At 36.2% G+C, this 18,514-nt stretch overlaps 1 protein-coding gene and 1 pseudogene across 6 annotated transcripts in view; both read left to right on the top strand.

Annotated features, from left to right (window-relative positions):
- The window catches only part of CCDC186 (coiled-coil domain containing 186), a 37,462-nt gene extending 22,908 nt beyond the window's left edge, over nucleotides 1-14,554 (top strand). For 4 of the 6 annotated variants that reach the window (XM_081538323.1, XM_081538334.1, XM_081538308.1 and 1 more), the window contains 10 exons: nucleotides 1,236-1,340; nucleotides 1,819-1,917; nucleotides 2,082-2,168; nucleotides 3,029-3,171; nucleotides 5,871-6,126; nucleotides 6,773-6,962; nucleotides 8,109-8,189; nucleotides 11,421-11,631; nucleotides 13,124-13,343; nucleotides 14,028-14,554. In XM_081538323.1, the coding sequence (XP_081394449.1) occupies nucleotides 1,236-1,340; nucleotides 1,819-1,917; nucleotides 2,082-2,168; nucleotides 3,029-3,171; nucleotides 5,871-6,126; nucleotides 6,773-6,962; nucleotides 8,109-8,189; nucleotides 11,421-11,631; nucleotides 13,124-13,343; nucleotides 14,028-14,111 (1,476 nt within the window). In that variant the 3' untranslated portion in view covers nucleotides 14,112-14,554. Of the gene's footprint in view, nucleotides 1-1,235; nucleotides 1,341-1,818; nucleotides 1,918-2,081; nucleotides 2,169-3,028; nucleotides 3,172-5,870; nucleotides 6,127-6,772; nucleotides 6,963-8,108; nucleotides 8,190-11,420; nucleotides 11,632-12,096; nucleotides 12,159-13,123; nucleotides 13,344-14,027 lie in introns of all 6 variants that reach the window. The other 2 variants (XR_014068227.1, XR_014068230.1) reach the window with 1 other exon arrangement.
- LOC145538231 (iron-sulfur cluster assembly enzyme ISCU pseudogene) lies at nucleotides 8,201-9,042 on the top strand (annotated as a pseudogene).
- Nucleotides 14,555-18,514: the final 3,960 nt, after the last annotated feature.

Genomic DNA, 18,514 nt, shown 5'->3' on the forward strand with positions numbered 1-18,514 from the left:
CAGCATTTATTGCATGAACAGTTCATATGTGAATACTGAGCTAGGTGTTACCCAGAAGCTATCTTCTCAATAGGGAAGCATATAATAAGCTACAGTACAAAGTACCATTTTGTGCAGTGTCGGGGTTCCCTGGATTCTATCTGTGGGAAGGCACCTACCTACTAGGAGAAGATGATAGCTAAATTTCCATTTGAAATCCACGTGATAGCCCAAACTGTGGCACTGTACGGGTACTCTGGTGGGGAATGTTGAAGCTGAAGGGTAGGGCTGTACTTGGACAATCACCACAGGAAGTCTAGCAAGTTAAGAAGACAGAGAAGGCAAGAAGTGGGGGAAAAAAGAGAAATATACTGCCTTGTAGACAAAGGAAGGCTATTGAAAGAGTCAGGAGTGATCAGAACTAAAATAGGTAAGTCAGGAATAAGAAATTAGAAAAAGCAGTTGGATCTGATGAGAAAGTCTTCTGTGCAAACCATCAGAATGGCTATTTTAATAGAGTGGTTAGGAACAGAAACCAAGTTGCAGCATGAATCTGTAAAAAAAAGTTTTGAATAGATACCTTGGCCATAAAACAAAGAATTGTCTTTCATATGGGTCTACAAATAACTGCTTAAACATTTTGCATTTTTGTCTTTTCAGGTTAGTAACTTCTAGTGATTTGCTGAAAACTAGCAAATTTAACTTTATTTAATGACTTGGTCAATCAACTGTGCAGGCCACATTAGTTTTTGTCAGAAGCACAAAGTGTTATTACTGGAATAGTTTCTGACTCCAGTGGCAGTGCTACGGCAAGAAATTTCTCTGCTCTCTGGTCATTGTTCTCACCATTCATCACATCACTGTGCCAGCCTTGTTGCTGTCTGTAAATTTAAAAAGAAGTTTTCCTCCAGCATAAGGAAAAATCCAGTTCTCCCCTCCTATGGGTTTCTTCTTGTGCGTCCCCTTTACTTTTACACAAAACACTTCACTGCTGACTCATTTGGCTACCAGTGTGTGGAGGCTTTTCCCCACAACAAGCAGTTGTGTGGGACACCAGCCGAGTGGCCTACAGTTGAACTCACTTTGACACTGTCCATCCAGAGAGAGTGTCAGTCCCACAAAACCTCCCCAACCTGCCACTTCAGACGCCAGCCCCGGGCCCAGGCTATGAGGGGTTTCAGGAGCTCTGTCAGGAATTGGGGGCAGAGACCAATATATATTTTCTATCATCTCACACTGTCTTTTTGTCAATGCAGGAAACCAAAGATAAACTCAAAGAAACAACAACAAAATTAACTCAAGCAAAGGAAGAAGCAGATCAGATTAGGAAAAATTGTCAAGATATGATAAAAACATACCAGGTATGCTAAAGTTTTGAATAGATTTATTTATAACAAGTTATAACAAGTTTTAGCAAATATTAATACTCTTGTTTCCTAAATTTTTGTATCTGTAGTATTTGAAGTGTAGAGTAGATTTTCTAGGGCAGCTAAATTAAATGCAGGCTATTTCTTATGTTAAAATACTTGCAGCTTAAATAGAAATCTTATTAGAAAAGTTTTGGACAAATACAAACACTATAAAACTTTAGAAGAAAGATGAGTACAAGGAGATGTATAACTTCTAAAAAAAAAGCCCACTCTATGTAATATGCATATTAAATACACTCTTCTGTTGGTGCAAAATTGATATATTTAAAATTTTTGAATGCAGTCATCAATTTTAGATGCATGAGCTATGTATTTTATGATTAGTAAACTTAATTGTAAAAGCCATCTTCACATTTCAAAGCATAAAACTTTAAAACTTGCCATACTTTTGTCGTTTATTTTCCCTTAGGAGTCAGAAGAAATTAAATCAAATGAGCTTGATGCCAAGCTTAGAGTCACAAAAGGAGAACTTGAAAAACAAATGCAAGAGAAATCTGACCAGCTAGAAGTGAGTAGCTCTGTATTTGTATACCTTAGATGGTGTAATATTGAAGGAGAGAAACAAGTGCTTATTCCCATCTACTTTTAAGGTCTTTTAGAAGGAGCAGGCAATAAATGTTAGATCTGGTTTAGCATATAATGATTTGTGGTTTCTTTTAAACTTTTAAAAAGATGCATCATGCCAAAATAAAGGAACTAGAAGATCTGAAGAGGACATTTAAGGAGGGCATGGATGAGCTAAGGACACTGAGAACAAAGGTAATTCAGTCCTTAGTCGTGACTCTAGAGGACGGGTGAACAGCTTTAATCTAGTGCTCATTCTGATTTTTAGATGTTGGGGAAAGGATATTTATATAGAAATAATCTAAAATCAAAAAGTAGCGTGTCAATTCCCTAGCAACAAAATTGACTTTTAGAGAAATAAAAATGTCTTCCATTTCGGTCCCTTTAAAGTGTTTGCCAAACATTCCTGTTTCACAGCACATTTGCTCTATCTATAACTTATCCTTGGACCTCTGATCTAAAGGCAGTCTTACTAGCAAATTAATTGGGAAGTACACAGGCTTTAGAACTGTGTCAGAAAATAATAGAAAGACTGTACATTTCTCTTGAATATATTTAATAGTCTTGTATACAGGTTTAATTTTTAACAGTCTCCTAAATCTTTTCCAGTGTTTATGGTCCTTATAAGAATAGTATCCCTTTTAATATATGTGTCAAATGTTATCATAGTGTATCTTTCATTTACTTAGAAATAGGCTTTTAGGTAACCGTCTTGAATTTATGATCACTTAATTTTTAAAGTGTCTTTCATGTGCCCTTCTATTTTTTCTTTATGCCAGTACTTTGAGGTAGGTAGGGAAGGTATATCCTCTTCAGATGAGAAAATGGAGATGCAGCAAAAATGAAGTGGCATGCTAAAATTGCCATGACTAAATCATGAGAAATCTGAGACTGAAACACATGAGTATTAACTTCTTGCTGTATTTTCTTCATGTTAATTAATACTGCTTCACAATTCAGCTTAGATTATTAAAATATAACCACTATCTGAAATAGCTAATAAGGAACAAGAAAATATCGTTTTGTAGTTTAACTTGCTTATGATTATTTGATAGGTAAAATGTCTAGAAGATGAACGATTGAGGACAGAAGATGAATTATCAAAATATAAAGAGATTATTAATCGCCAAAAAGCTGAAATTCAGAATTTGTTGGACAAAGTGAAAATTGCAGATCAGATACAGGAGCAGCATCAAAGGTATAAAATGAGCAACTTCTATTTGTGCTAATCAACAGGCTTTTTCATTCTAAGTTGCTGTTTTTAAATGCAGTCATTGCATTAAGTAAGAATAATCTTATATTTTACTAGGCAAAAAAAAATTTTTAATTCCTATCTTCATCTGAACTGTTTTGGGTTATTTTTGAGTTTCCCAACACAGCTTCTAAAAATCAAAGTTTATATTGTTATGTAAACATTGGCAGTGGTTATTTATAAGACAGAATGGATTGTGGTTTTTTTTGATCCATTCCTTAGCTTTCAAATTCTGTTACTTATACACAGTAGTTTTTCTTCTAAAGGTAGATTTGTATCTCTGTCTATATCTTTGCATGTATGTAGCTTGCAATCAGGAGGTAACATGATTCCTTGGCTTCTTATAACACCAGTTAGCTGAGTTCTACTTAGGACTTTACCTGACAAAGCCTGGATTCAGACTGGATCCAAATATCTTCTTTTTTATACCCTACCAACACCCAGGCTGCCGAGTGTTGCTGAAGAGATCTTCACCATCATCCAGATTGATGCTGCTATAAATTCATGGTTAGCAACCTCAACTGGGACTACTGCTGCACCCCCAGTCTACCATATGTCCTTAGAATCTTCTCCCCCATCTTCTGAGCATCTATTCCAAACCATACTGCTTTCACAGTAATCTCTCTCTCCTCGCTCTTTACTCTTGGCAGAAAAAAAGGGAGCTGTCGGATGACAGTTCTCTCAACCTCTTGCTGTCAGTCCTATGAACTTGCCTGCATCTGCAGTCATTTTTCTTTTCCTTCTGTTTTTGTGGAAGAAATGTTCCTATTTCTGAATCAAGTTGTGGTCTCTACTTCTACCGTGGATCTCATGCTCTTCTGCCTTCTCAGGGTCTTCCTTGATTATTCCTTCTTTTTCCTTTATCTCTTACCTCCCTCTTTTCACTGTCTCCCTCTTTTCTTCTGTCTACATTTAAATGTTACTACATCTTAAAAACTTCAAAAATCCTATGATCGCCCTTCTTTTCTTCACAACCACGTCTTTATAGAATCATCTGTAGCCCTCCTCCATTTCTTTGCATCCTTTGCTCTTCTATTTCTCTCCATTTTATTCAAGTTTTCCCAACGTACCATTACAAACTGCTAATACATCCTTAAATATTGTAGATACTTCCCAGATTAATCCATGCTTGAGTTTTCAGTATGGACACACTAAGCCCCTTACCTTCCTTGACGTGCTCCATTCCTTTGGCTTCATTTCGTTGTGCTCTCCTGGTGTTCCTCCCCAACTTTCTGGCCCGTCTTTTTTTGTCTCCTTGGCAGCCTTCTCTTTGTGTCATAAAGCTGTCTTTTATTCTTATTTTATTATACCCCTGGGTGATCCTAACTCTCCCTGTAATGTGTTGCAGAACCTTCAAGTTATTATCTTGAACCCTTTTTGTTGAGCTCCAGACATGAAAGTATCAAAGACACCTCAAACTTTTTAACATGTCCAAAACTGGTTCATCTGTCTTGCCTGCAAATACGTTTCTCTGATGTTGCTGAGACGAGTGATGAGTGTGACATCCAAATGATTTTCCAATCCAGGAACCTGGGGGTTACCCTTGGCTCTTTTATTCTTTCCCTCACACGTCACCAGTCACAAAATATTTTTGATGCTAACTCATTAATATCTTTCAAGTCCATTTACTTTTTATATCCCCATTGCTACTATCATCATCTAAGCCATTATCAGCTCTCATTAGAAAACTGCTGCAGCTTCTAAACTGTTTTGTTGTTGTTGTTTGCTTACTTCCCTTTTAGTCAGTTTACTACAGTGTAGTTAACATAATCTTTTTTAAAAAGGAAGTCTCAGACCTTTCAGTGATTTCCCATTGCCTCAAGGATTGCCTAGTGAGTTCAGATGCCTTCACGTAGCTTGGATGATCATTAGTAACATTGCTTCTCCTTCTCTGCGCTCTCCCTTTTCATTCCACATTTCAGCCGTAGTTGGTTAACAAACGTTGATTCATTGTCTCCTAGGTGTGGAGCCCTGTGTAAGTGCTAGCATATAGTGCAGTCTTTATCCTCATCAGTATTGAATATCTGTCTGTCAGTATCAACAAGACGTCACTCTTCATTCTCTTCCCAGCTTTGCACGTACTGTCTCCTCTACCTGCGATGTGTTGCCTTCTGCTCACCCCTACTGCTGCTCTTACTCAGGGATTTGCACTCTGTGGCCCACAAGGCGATTCCAGCTCACTGCCTCCTTTTGTAAAGAAACGTTTTTTGGGGTACACAGCCACTCTCATTCCTTTATGTGTTGTGTGGCTGCTTGCACACTACAGTGGCTTAGTTAAAACAGTTGCAACAGAGGCCATGTGCCCCAGAAACCTGTTTACTCTCTGGGTCTTTTATAGGAAAGTTTGCTAACCCTTGAAGTATTATTTTAATCACTTACACTCTGTGCTTTCATCATCAAAAATGTTTTTTTCACAGTGTTTGATTAAAAGCTCTTTGAAAGCAGGAGTTAGATCAGTCTTGCTTATAGCTGTTAGTGAGCTCTTAGTTCCTAGCATATATTAGGCATTTGTAGTGATCCAAATAAGTATTTGGATGAATGAATAAAAGTACCTTTATAAAGCATTTCAGTCAATGAAAATTCTCAAACCCTTAATGTCCTTTAATAGTTAATTTTTTTTCTTAAATATAAACTTTGTTTTTTAGAGGTAAACAAGAAATTGAAAATTTGAAGGAAGAAGTGGAAAGTCTTAATTCTTTGATTAATGACCTACAAAAAGACATCGAAGGCAGTAGGAAAAGAGAATCTGAGCTACTACTGTTTACAGAAAAGCTCACTAGTAAGAATGCACAGCTGCAATCTGAATCCAATTCTTTGCAGTCACAATTTGATAAACTTTCCTGTAGTGAAAGTCAGTTACAAAGCCAATGTGAACACATGAAACAGACAAATATGAATTTGGTAAGTATTAGTGTACATTTAACTTTTAAGGCAACACAGCAAGAATCACAAATTAAGTTTCTCTAAAGATGTAAACCTAAATGGTAGATGATTAACTTCTTTTTGGTGGGACGAGCATGGACTTTCTGATAATTTCAGATGCTATGAGAAATGTCAGTTTTTCCTTTCAACTTATGTATTTTTTAATAAAATTTCTCCCTAACATTGTTATGAAGAAGTATTTCACTTTTGACAGTAAGAAAACTAGGATTTTTGTCATTCCTAACTGGAATCACCATGTATTTCTTAAAAGGACTTTAAATTTCTGTATTTTTATAGCTTAAAAATGGTTTAATGTTAATGTTTCCAAGTTGTGAGGGGGTCTTAAGTCACTCCTAAAAATAATTTAAGACTTTAGTCCAAAACTACAGAGGCCTGTATGGTGTGTTGTTTTGCTTGTGGGGTGGCAGGCGCATTAATATAGCACTCCTCCCCTGCTCCCCCCCCCACTTGACTGCGTAAGAGATTTGAGGAACACAACAAGTAACCTGGTAAGGAGTGCTGACAAGAATTTACTACCAAAGACCTTGTATTTTTAAGGTTTTAGACTCTGAGCAGTAATTAAAACATGCCAAAATCGGTATTTTTATCTTATTTTAATATTTAGGAAGGTAGATTGTTAAAAGAAGAAGAACTGCGAAAAGAGGAAGTCCAGGCTCTGCAAGCTGAACTCACTTGTAGACAAACTGAAGTTAAAGCATTGAGTACCCAGGTTGAAGAATTAAAAGATGAATTAGTGACTCAAAGACGTAAGCATGCCTCTAGTGTCAAGGATCTTACCAAACAACTTCAGCAAGGTATAAAATTCTTCTGCACTTAGATCTTAAATGTTCTTATTTGTTTTTGTTGAAGGATTTATAGAAAAAATATATTTTACATTAGTTTCTCCCACATTGGGTAGAGCTGTAGGTTCTTTTTAATGTTCAATAAACCAAATGACTGACCTTGTTGTTTCATAAATACTTTAAAGTATGTTCTATGCTAAAATACATTTATTCACAGAATCACAGAATATAAGAATTGGGGAAGTGCCTTTCTAGGACAGCAATGTCTAGACTTTGTTAATCACATCTTACTGTCAATGAAAAGCATTTAAGTATTTGTTCTCCAATTTGTAAATTGTAAACATGTATTACTCTTATTTTATGCACATTAGAAAAACATGAAAAATATAAATTTAAGAAGATCAGATTAAATATAAGTAGAGTGCTAGTATTTTCTGCCTACGCTTATCTATGAATTGTTATGTACAGCATCTAGGGTACCTGCACCCACCTTGATGACCTCTAACTTAGAGATCGTTGAATCCTAACCCTTAATTTTAGGGGAAACTGAGATCCAGAAAAGTTATAAATTTCCCAAACACAACGATTGACAGCTAGAACTGGAACTCAAATTTCTGTCATTTAAAAATTTACACAGCTATTGGAGTCTGCTATGTGATTGGATACGCAGATGAATAAGAGATAGTCTGACATCCTGTTCTCTGCTACTCCCCACTGTTTTATTTGTATTCAAATAGGGTGACATACAGTAATATGGTAAAAGAGACTTAGCATTTACTTAATAGAAATATATTCAGATACTTGCAGAAGAATTTAGTTTTCATAGATGTAATTGAAGGGAAATTTGGGGGGGTTTTCTGGAACTGTGGAGCTCTTTTAAATCTTTCAGGACTCCAGAAGTTAGGTTCTGTGTGCCTAAATGATGTATCAGCTGTTAGCATAATGTTATTTCCATGTATTTTGTGTTTGACCTGTGCGTTTCTGGATGTCATTTTATGTGCATGACCCTACAGACCTCCTGTTGAAAGTATGTATTCAAGGAATTTCTTTTGTTGCTTATGCCATTTTGGCCTAAGTGATTTTAGCAGTTAAAATCAGAGATAGTGGGGGCAGATGGTCATGATTGTTGTCACAAGTAATCCATTTCTTCCCCTGCAGCACGAAGAAAATTAGATCAGATTGAGAATGGAAGCTGTGATAAAGAAGTCAGCAGCATGGGAAGTCGTTCCAGTTCATCAGGTAGAAAACTAATGCTTTTATAGTTGTTTTTCAGTGATTGATTACAAAAAGAAATAACATTTTTTATTTTACAAGGTATCAATATGTTATTCTGTAATTTTGAATTATAAAAAGCAGTGGTTATACACAGTTACATTGTAAAAAATATTTCCAGTTAAAACATTTAAGTTCTAGGGCGGCGGCTGGAGCGGGCCGTCTGAGGCGGGCGGCGTCGGCTCTGTTGCTCCGGCCCCGCGCCTGCCCGCCCGGGAGCTGTCAGCTCCCGCTCAGCTCTATCACAAGAAGGTTGTTGATCATTATGAAAATCCCCAAAATGTGGGGTCCCTTGACAAGACATCTAAAAATGTTGGGACTGGATTGGTGGGGGCTCCAGCGTGTGGTGATGTCATGAAATTACAGATTCAAGTGGATGAAAAGGGGAAGATCGTGGACGCCAGGTTTAAAACATTTGGCTGTGGTTCTGCCATTGCCTCCAGCTCATTAGCCACCGAATGGGTAAAGGGGAAGACGGTGGAGGAAGCCTTGACCATCAAAAACACAGACATCGCCAAGGAGCTGTGCCTGCCGCCTGTGAAACTGCACTGCTCCATGCTGGCTGAAGACGCCATTAAAGCCGCCCTGGCTGATTACAAACTGAAACAAGAACCCAAAACAGGAGAGGCCGAGAAGAAATGAGTCCCTGGTGATGGACACCTCAAAGGTCCCACAGGCTGCCAGTGCCCCCAGCCACGCAGTCACATAGGTGTTCAGAAGCCCTTGCACTACAATAAAAGCACTCTGAGATCCGCACAACCTTTGCTGCTCAACGTTGCAAGTGTAACTTAAGCAAAATACACAGCCTAGTTGTTCTGAACCCTGTGGTTTCTTGCAGCTCACTTTCATCGCCTTAACCTCACGTGTGTCTATTTCAATTTGTGTGTATGACCCCAAAACTGAAATCAATAGTGAAGTCTCAGGTTTGGGTAGTCGTGAAGTGCACAATATCTAATTTTACCTGAATCTTTTGGGGGAAGACTACCAGTAGAATGCCTTGGTAAGATTATTTGGTAGGACCAAATAATGTACAAGTATTGTACATAAAGCAGATTTTGCATCTGTATAACAAATAAAGGAATGTTGTAAGACAAAAAAACAAAAAAACAAAAAAACATTTAAGTTCTAATCATTACACAGGATTTTAAGTTTGTCATGGGGTTCTATACCATCTGTCTCCTTACCTCCTTTTCCTTACCTGCTTTCTCATTCTGTGCAACAATTTCTTCTTCCATTTTTCAGTTCAGATTTGTATCCATCTCTATAGAGAGATATGGTATAGCATGTCTTCCATTTTCTTTTAATTTTATATTGCTTTTAACACCTGAGACCGAATGAGATGGGGTCATCATTATATTTCAGATTATATATGTGTATATATATATATGTATGTATTTCTAAATCTTTTTGCTTTTTCTTGGTAAATATGCCTCTTGTTGAGTCACTCAGTCGTGTCCAACTCTTTTTGCGACCCCATGGACTGCAGCCCCTTCAGGCTCCTCTGTCTATGGGATTCTCAAGGCAAGAATGCTGGATTCTCCAGGCAAGAATACTGGAGTGGGTTGCTATTTCTTTTTCCAAAATATGCCTCTAGTTTAAAGCAAAAATTAATAGTCTATAAAATTGATTGATACCATTGTGAAAATGATAGTTAGCAAAGTATCAGCATATTTACATATTTGGAATTCCAGGAACCATGCTGAATGCTTTAAACATATCATCTACTCATAGAATAGTCATGTGAGTAAGTGTTGTGATTCCCATTTTATAAATGGGGAAACTTAAAATTCAGAGTGATTCCATCAGTTCAGTTCAGTCACTCAGTCGTGTCTGACTCTTTGCGACCCCATGGACTGTAGCACACCAGGCCTCCCCGTCCATCACCGACTCTGGGAGTTTACTCAAACTCATGTCCATTGAGTCAGTGATGCCATGCAATCATGTCGTCCTCGTTGTCCCCTTCTCCTCCCACCTTCACTCTCTCCCAGCATCAGGGTCTTTTCAAATGAGTCAGTTCTTTGCATCAGGTGGCCAAAGTATTGGAGTTTCAACTTCAGCATTAGTCCTTCCAATGAATATTCAGGACTGATTTCCTTTAGGATGGACTGGTTGACTGCAGCCATGAAATTAAGGCATTTTCTCCTTGGAAGAAAAATTAATGACCAGCTTAGACAGCATATTAAAAAGCAGAGACATTACTTTGCTAACAAAGGTCTTTCTAGTCAAAGCTATGGTTTTTCCAGTAGTCATGTATGGATGTGAGAGTTAGACTATAAAGAAAGCTCAGCGCCGAAGAATTGATGCTTTTGAACTGTGGTGTTGGAGAAGACTCTTGAGAGTCCCTTGGACTGCAAGGAGATCCAACCAGTCCATCCTAAAGGAGATCAGTCCTGACTTTCCCCAAATCCACAGTGACAGAACTCAGACTCTAGAAGCTGCATGCCACGACATTTTCACTGCCTCCCAGAAGTTGCACAGTAGGAGAAAAACATCATCAACTCTTATAATAGTGGAAAAATTGTATAGTAGAAGGAACATGGGTTTGAGATTACACATAGGTATTTGGATCCCAGCTCTACCATTTACTAGTGTGTGACCTTGGATAAGATAATATTACTTAACTTAAATCTACAAAATGGGATTGGAAAAAATATGTCTTTGTAGGATTAAAAAAGATTAGAAATTCTTCTCAATGGATATTGGTAAAAATAACAGCTATTATTTACTTATTGCTTACTGTATGCTGCTCTAAGCTCTTCAGACATATTAACTCATTTAAATGAGGATAGCAGTCCAATGAGGCAAATCATATTATGGTTCCCATTTTTAAATGATGTGACTGTGATACAGAGTCCAAAGTCACAAAGCTACCAGGAGGACTAGCTCCAGAGCTTAACCTACTGGTTATGTTCTGTCTTGTGACTTTTTTCTCTTTCTGTGTATCTCCGTTTAATTTTGGTGTCTTGAGATTCTCGTTTCTCTATTGCCACTTCCTATTTCTGTTTTTTAGAAACATGCTAGACCCTTTTTTCTATCATCAGTCTATTTAAAAACAAGAACTCAGGTCAGATATGACTTGAGTTCTGTGCCCAACTCTGTTAGATTGAATATTTGAAAATGATAGTAGAAAAAATAATGCCTGAGATTAGAGTTGACTCCAGACTAAGTACAATAAGTTAATTTTTTTTTGGTCTTCAGGGTCCCTCAATGCTCGAAGCAGTGCAGAAGATCGATCTCCAGAAAATACTGGGTCATCAGTAGCTGTAGATAACTTCCCAGAAGTAGATAAGGCCATGCTGATTGAGAGGATAGTAAGGCTGCAAAAGGCACATGCCCGGAAAAATGAGAAGATAGAATTTATGGAGGATCACATCAAACAACTGGTGGAAGAAATTAGGAAAAAAACAAAGTATGTACTTTTTTCATTTTTGTTTATTTGTTTATGGCTGTGCTGGGTTTTCGTTGTTGTATGCCAGCTTTCTTTAGTTGTGGTGAGCCGTGGCTACGCTGGTTGTGGTACTTTGGCTTCTCATTGCGGAGGCTTCTCCTGTTGCAGACCACAGGCTCTAGGGTGTGCAGGCTTCAGTAGTTGTGGCGCGCGGGCTTAGTTGCCTCTTGGGATGTGAAATCCCCCTGGGATTGAACCTAGGTCCTCTGCAGTTGGCAGGCGGATTGTTAACCACTGAACCACCAGGGAAGTCCCAAAGTGTGTATTATTATGGTACTGAGATCTGTGTTCAAAATACCATTAGTCATATGATAAAGTTACTGTGTTCAAAATTAATTATATCAAGAGCCTTTCTTTCAAAAAAATTTTTTAAAACTATGATCATGCAGTTCTCAATCTTTTATTGGTCACTTATTTTTGTTCTAGGTTTTGGGAATACAGAAATGAAAGAAAGCATAGGTTTTTCCTTTAAGGTGATATAGAGTTCGGTAGGTGTTAATTTTTTTGATACTAGAATAACTTTGAACTTAAAAATAGATTGTGCTCTGCTTAGCTTCCTATTTTCAAGATGGTGGTTCTAAGAGATAATGGGGTTGTGGATTGTCATTCCTGTTGAGCAGGACACAGTCAGGTATTATATAGATTTAGAGAAAAATTTGCTCATGACTTTTATTTAAAAAAAAATTTTTTGTAAGTTACTAAAGCCATTCTTTTTTTTTTTCCACACATTTATTTTTATTTATTTGTGTTTGTGCTGGGTCTCTGTTGCAGCATGTGGGATCTAGTTCCCCTACCAAGGATTGAACCTGTGCCCCTACATTGGGAGCATTGACTCTTAGCCACTGGACCACCAGGGACATTCCTGCCCATGACTTAAAAGAAAAAGAGGATGACACGAGTTTTAAGTTTAGTGACAAGAAAATAGAAAATATTAACTGAAACTGTAACAATAAATTGTTCACATATTTTGATTTACATAGGAAAAAAATAGAGCAATGTTTATATATCTCAAATCTAAATACCATGTTATAACAAAAATGGGATCATTTAAGAAGCCATCTGAATAAGAAAAATTCCCTTATTTTCTAATACGTGCTAAGTTGCTTCAGTCATGTCCAACTCTTTGCGACCCTATAGACTGTATGTAGCCTGCCAGGCTCCTCTGTCCATAGGATTCTCTAGGCAACAATACTTGAGTGGGTTGCCATGCCCTTCTCCAGAGGATCTTCCCAACCCAGGAATTGAACCCGAGTCTTTTATGTCTCATTGGCAGGCTGGTTCTTCACCACTAGTGCCACCTGGGAAGCCCCTCTTTTCTAATATAGCTCTGTTATTAACCTAATAGGTAATTCTTTTATGCATCATCTTTACACTTATGATTAGTTCACTCTTGCAAATTACAGTGTTTATAAATTCTGCAGGGACGTAACTGTCATAGTGTTTTATTTTACAGAATAATTCAGAGTTACATTTTACGAGAAGAATCAGGCACACTTTCTTCAGAGGCATCTGATTTTAACAAAGTGCATTTAAGTAGGCGGGGTGGCATCATGGCATCTTTGTACACGTCCCATCCAGCTGATAGTGGATTAACATTGGAACTTTCTTTGGAGATCAACCGGAAACTACAGGCTGTTTTGGAGGATACATTGCTGAAAAATATTACTTTGAAGGTATTTGTATTTCTCATTCACTTACCAACCAAGAAACATGGCAGAATTGGTACCTCTTTTATTCAGTCTAACACGTGGATGGACTATTTCTGTAATGAAGGGTAGCCATTGTTTCCATAGATGAAATTTTATGTTTTCCTCATTTTTGAAAAATGTAATTTTTAAAATTAACAAGGAAAGAAAGAAATAGCAAAAAAAAAAAAAAATTAGTATAGCTATTGTATAGACTCCCTAAGGTGAGTCGTTTACTTTGCAATGGAAAGTCTTTGACATATATTACAATAGTTATAATTGATTACTGAGGCATTAAGATTAAGGTATTTATTTTCTAATGTATTTTCCAGCTATATTTTATTTCTTGCAGCTGTTATCTGACCCAGCTATTCTGTTTGTGCTGTTTTGGCCTTAATGGTTAGTAATGGGTTTAAAAAATAATTTTTTTAATCTAAAACTTTTATGCACTAAAATTTGCTATAGCTTCAGTAAAAAGATTGAGTGTGACTCTGAAGTATACAGGATTGCTACACTGAAAACATCCATGTGCAAAGTTTATCTCACATGGCAGATAAGATTGTTTATCACTCTTTAGTTCAAAATTTAGGGAAAAACAGTTCAAATCAAACCTTTTTACTTATTACACTTAGTAGTTCTGTTTTCTTTTCCCTCTCTTTCCAACTGTTAAAGGAAAATCTGCAAACACTTGGAACAGAAATAGAACGTCTGATTAAACACCAGCATGAACTAGAACAGAGGACGAAGAAAACCTAACACAAAGCTCTTCCTCACTAAACAGACAAAAGCCACACAAGGAGCAGGTGCCACTGCCCATTACTGTTGGAAACCCCTCCCTGCTTTGTGTGTCAGCCAGTAAAAAGTTTGTTTTGCTTCATCTGTATAAAAAAGTACCTTTTTACAATACAAATGTATTGCTGTGTATACTCTAAGAATGTAAGCTCTGATGAAACTTGTTCTTGTACAGTGACAGCCTGTCATTGAATCCGAACAACTGAATTTAATTTGCTGATAGTCATATGAAGTGCTGAACATTACAACAAGGGCTTTTGAAAACCCCTTCTCTGTATTTCTTCCCTTTAAAATAGATAATGTCAAAAATGATTTCGCTTTCTAAAATCATGCATGAAAGGACAGGTGTTAATCATTCAGTAATATGCTATTTCTCCAACATGAATAAAAATAAGGAAATGAAAAAAGCTTTTGTTTTGACATTCTGATACAACATTTGCTTGTGTGTTAGGGACACCAGTGAGTTCTTAAATCCTTTGATCCCCATGGAAGCTAACAGGAAAGCTAGCTCTGGGTGACTAGCAGTGATACGGCATTGTATGCTTCTGTCAGGTTTCCTTATTTGTGCTCGGAATATTTTTTTCAGATTTGAATTGAGTTAATTGTTAAGTTTTTTAAAATCTCTAGTTACATAAACTATGATTTGAAATAATTTGCTCATTTGGAAAATTCCTGTGGACTTCAGTTGTATTTTAAAATGTGAAGTGAATTAGTCATTAGAACCAAGAGATGAACAGTGAATTCTTTGAAACAGAAATACTTTTGTTTTACTGACATCAAGTATAAAGATAAATATAAGATACTTATGAAGAACCAGTTCCCAAGAGAATCCAGCATAGGGCACTGTTAACCATTTTATCTGTGCACCATTCTTTACTGTTAGTTTAATTATATGTTTTAGTGGTGTGATCTTACAGTCCCTAAATGTGCTGTGTTTCAGTATATTTATTTAAAACACAAAATAATTACATCTCTGTAACCAAAGGAGTTTTGGAGCCAAATTTATGTATCCTGTTGGATTTTTACAATATTTATTTAAGATATGCACTCAAGTGTTGCTGGTCGCAGTATCAGTATTTCTGTCACTGAATTTTTTTCTCATCTCTTGTCATTTCTCACTGTGATTTTTATAGTCAGATCATTTCTGTAGCAATACCTTGGCACATACACAAATGTTGCAGCAAGCTTCATTTTTGTTTTGAATTTTTGCATCCTTCTTTTCCTCTCAAGAGAAGTAAGCATTGAGGTGATGAATTAAAAGCCTTTAAAGAATTGTATGGCTTTACCAATTGGGCTGGGCTTTTGATGGCAACGTCCCTTTAATGTATTTTAACTTTTTTTTTTTTATTAATCAACTTACCATTGTGTAAAAAGGTCATTTACTAAAGGTTAGATGATTCATTGTAGCATCTTATTTTTTCTGTATATTGAGTTAATAGGTTTCATCCAAAAACAAAATCTTTTCACTTCAAAATGGAAACATAAGTTCAGAAACACTTTATATTTAGCTGTAAAAGTTTTAGTCTTATCATAATGTGTCTTGCTCTCTTTTACCAGTAATAATTTATCAAAATAAAGAAATGAGGGTAAGTGCAATCACATCTGAATTATTTTCCTAGTTGTTTTTGATAATAATATTGATGCTCCCAAAGACTAGTCAGTGTAACTAAATTTTTACAGCTTCTTATGTGATATAGGTTCATACACTACAGTATTTGTTTTTTTCCTTCCAAGACACAAAATATGTTAATGGAGACCAAATAGTGGTCAAATCTACAGTACTCTATGTCTGTACACTTTTAAAATATATATGTACATACATTTTTGCATCCATATATTGCATATGAAAATGAAACATTCCAATATTAACATTTGTGCCAGCATTCATTTAAAGACATTTAATGGTTAAACGATTTTAGAAGAATGTAATTATAAACCATATATTGACTTATTGTTACTCCCCCCATAAATGTAAGGAACTGTGGAGAATTTGAAGAAAATGCTTCATTTTCCTTTTGTTCTTTAGTTTCTACTGTATCCTTTTGCATATAGATCATGACTGAGCAAAAGTGTGTACGACAATGTGCATTTATCAGATCTCTCTCTAGATTGACCCACAGATCCTTATTAAGCATTTAGAGGGCAATATATGGAAAGAAGAATGGGGTGTCCAGAAAAGGAAAATGGTGTGGATAAATGATAAACTTGACTTCTGGGAGAAATTTTGGTTTGTCTGTTTATTATTAATTGAACACATCAAAGGCTGTTTTTGTTAGTGCTATTTTGATTTCTTTGAGGAGGAAATTATTTTTGTGTGTATGTATACATACATATGCACTTTGCTAGGTTTTAATTTTAAAGTGAATACTTACTGTGACTGCCTTTTTCCCATACCACTTCAGGCTTTAGCCTAACAGCTCTAAGGATTGAAAATGGTGGATTTGAACAGTAGAATGAGTTTAAACTTTTAGTTTGTCTTTTTTTTTTTTAACTTTCTATCCCTAACCATTTAAAGCAATTTATCTTGAAATTAAATTTTTTCAGGCTACCAACAAATGTTATTTATTTATTGAAAACCCCTTTATTGCCAGACACCATACAGGGTGTCAGCATTATACTGTAGACAGACTAGACAGGGCAATTTGTGTCCTCATGGAGCTTATGGTCTAGTGAAAACCGCTGGGAGGCATTAGGAGCTGCTCTTTGAGTCTCTGCAGCCCCCAACCAGCCCTTGTCAGTAGAAGATTAATGCACTTGTGCAAGTAGGTGATCCAGAAGTCTCACTCTGGGCTGAAGCTTTGGGAAATGAATCCTTGCTGAGGTACTCTGAGAGCAGGTCGTTGATTTTGTGGTGGTTCTGCACATTTCCTAACTTTTTTCACAGTTTGATGTTTAATTATTGTTTTAAGAAGGGGGAAAAAAATCCAAAGACCATAAAATGGCACTTAATTTTAGCCATTTTAGTAAATTATTAATGTCCATTTGATGCTCATAAAGATGAATCTAATCATGGTGTCATGCTTGTTTCTAAATTGTTTTGCAGTATATTATTTTCTAAAGATTTTTACATAGAATTTCGGACCGGGATTTACCAGTAGAAGAAAAAAGCACTAGAAACCATTAATACTGTAAATGTTGTATATGTTACCCTAATGAAAATATTTTTATCTTTATCAATCATGGTATTCCATATGGTTAATTTGCCTTATGAATGCTAGAATCAGTGGTCTGTCTTCCAATAACCTTCTTTTTAAAATGAAAGATTTCTTTTTTGACACTAAGATTGTTTGTGTTTAATACCGGTTGGTGGCACTAGAAATGTGAAAATTTTCAAGAATGAACAAGAAAAGATAATCAAAAGAGAATCCAAATAGAATTTTTCAAGAAAATAAATGAAAAATATAATTGTATATTAAAGATGTATTTTTCTTCTGAAATGAAATTCTTTTTTAAAATGCATATGGCTGTCCATTTTGACTATGATGAAACTTGTTTATCTTCCAAAGTTCATATATGTATATGTGTGCATTGTACAGATAATCTTTAGTTTGATTACACTGTTAATTTTGTAAATATCTTTCTGTATAAAATGAAGCTTTTCAAGAGAATTTTATGTATATATTGTACTTATTAAATAGGAAATGCCTGTTTACCAAGTTGTGTTTTACTGGCATCTTTGATTATTTACACACACCACTACTAACACTGATTCTCCAGACTTAACAAGACTGATTCAAATTGTTTGAATGTTCTTTTTCAAACCAGATTAATAAGAATTTTTGCTTTCCATTTTTGTCTTTATTCTACTAATTACAAGTCAGTGAACAACAGTAAACAAATTGAATGCCATGATGTATTTTAAATTTTTGCCTAAATTATTGATAGCAAAATCTGGCCTTTTGTAAAAGGCTGCCTATGTGAAAATTTCTCATTGAGCTTGACAAGCCAGTAATAAATTCAGATTTTCCACAAAACTATGAAACTTACTTGCCCAAATTATCTAGGTTTAATAATAAAGATCTAATAGGTTCAATAAGAAGATATTGAAATGGCATTAGCTTCATGCAGGTAACCTGTATGATGGATATTTCACATCACAGTGTGTTGTTTTCCATTTCTCATAACAGTTCAGGTACACACAGATTATGCCACATTTCTTAAAGAGTTCAGTATTGAAAAGAATCCCCTGAAATTCAGTTCAGTCGCTCAGTCTTGTCCGACTCTTTGCGACCCCATGAATCGCAGCACGCCAGGCCTCCCTGTCCATCACCAACTCCTGGAGTTTACCCAAACCCATGTCCATCGAGTCGGAGATGCCATCCAACCATCTCATCCTCTGTCGTCCCCTTCTCCTCCTGCCCCCAATC

Source organism: Giraffa tippelskirchi, chromosome 2 (genome assembly GCF_054371585.1).
Source record: "Giraffa tippelskirchi isolate mGirTip1 chromosome 2, T2T-mGirTip1v1.2.pri, whole genome shotgun sequence".
In the NCBI taxonomy this organism is placed as follows: domain Eukaryota; kingdom Metazoa; phylum Chordata; class Mammalia; order Artiodactyla; family Giraffidae; genus Giraffa; species Giraffa tippelskirchi.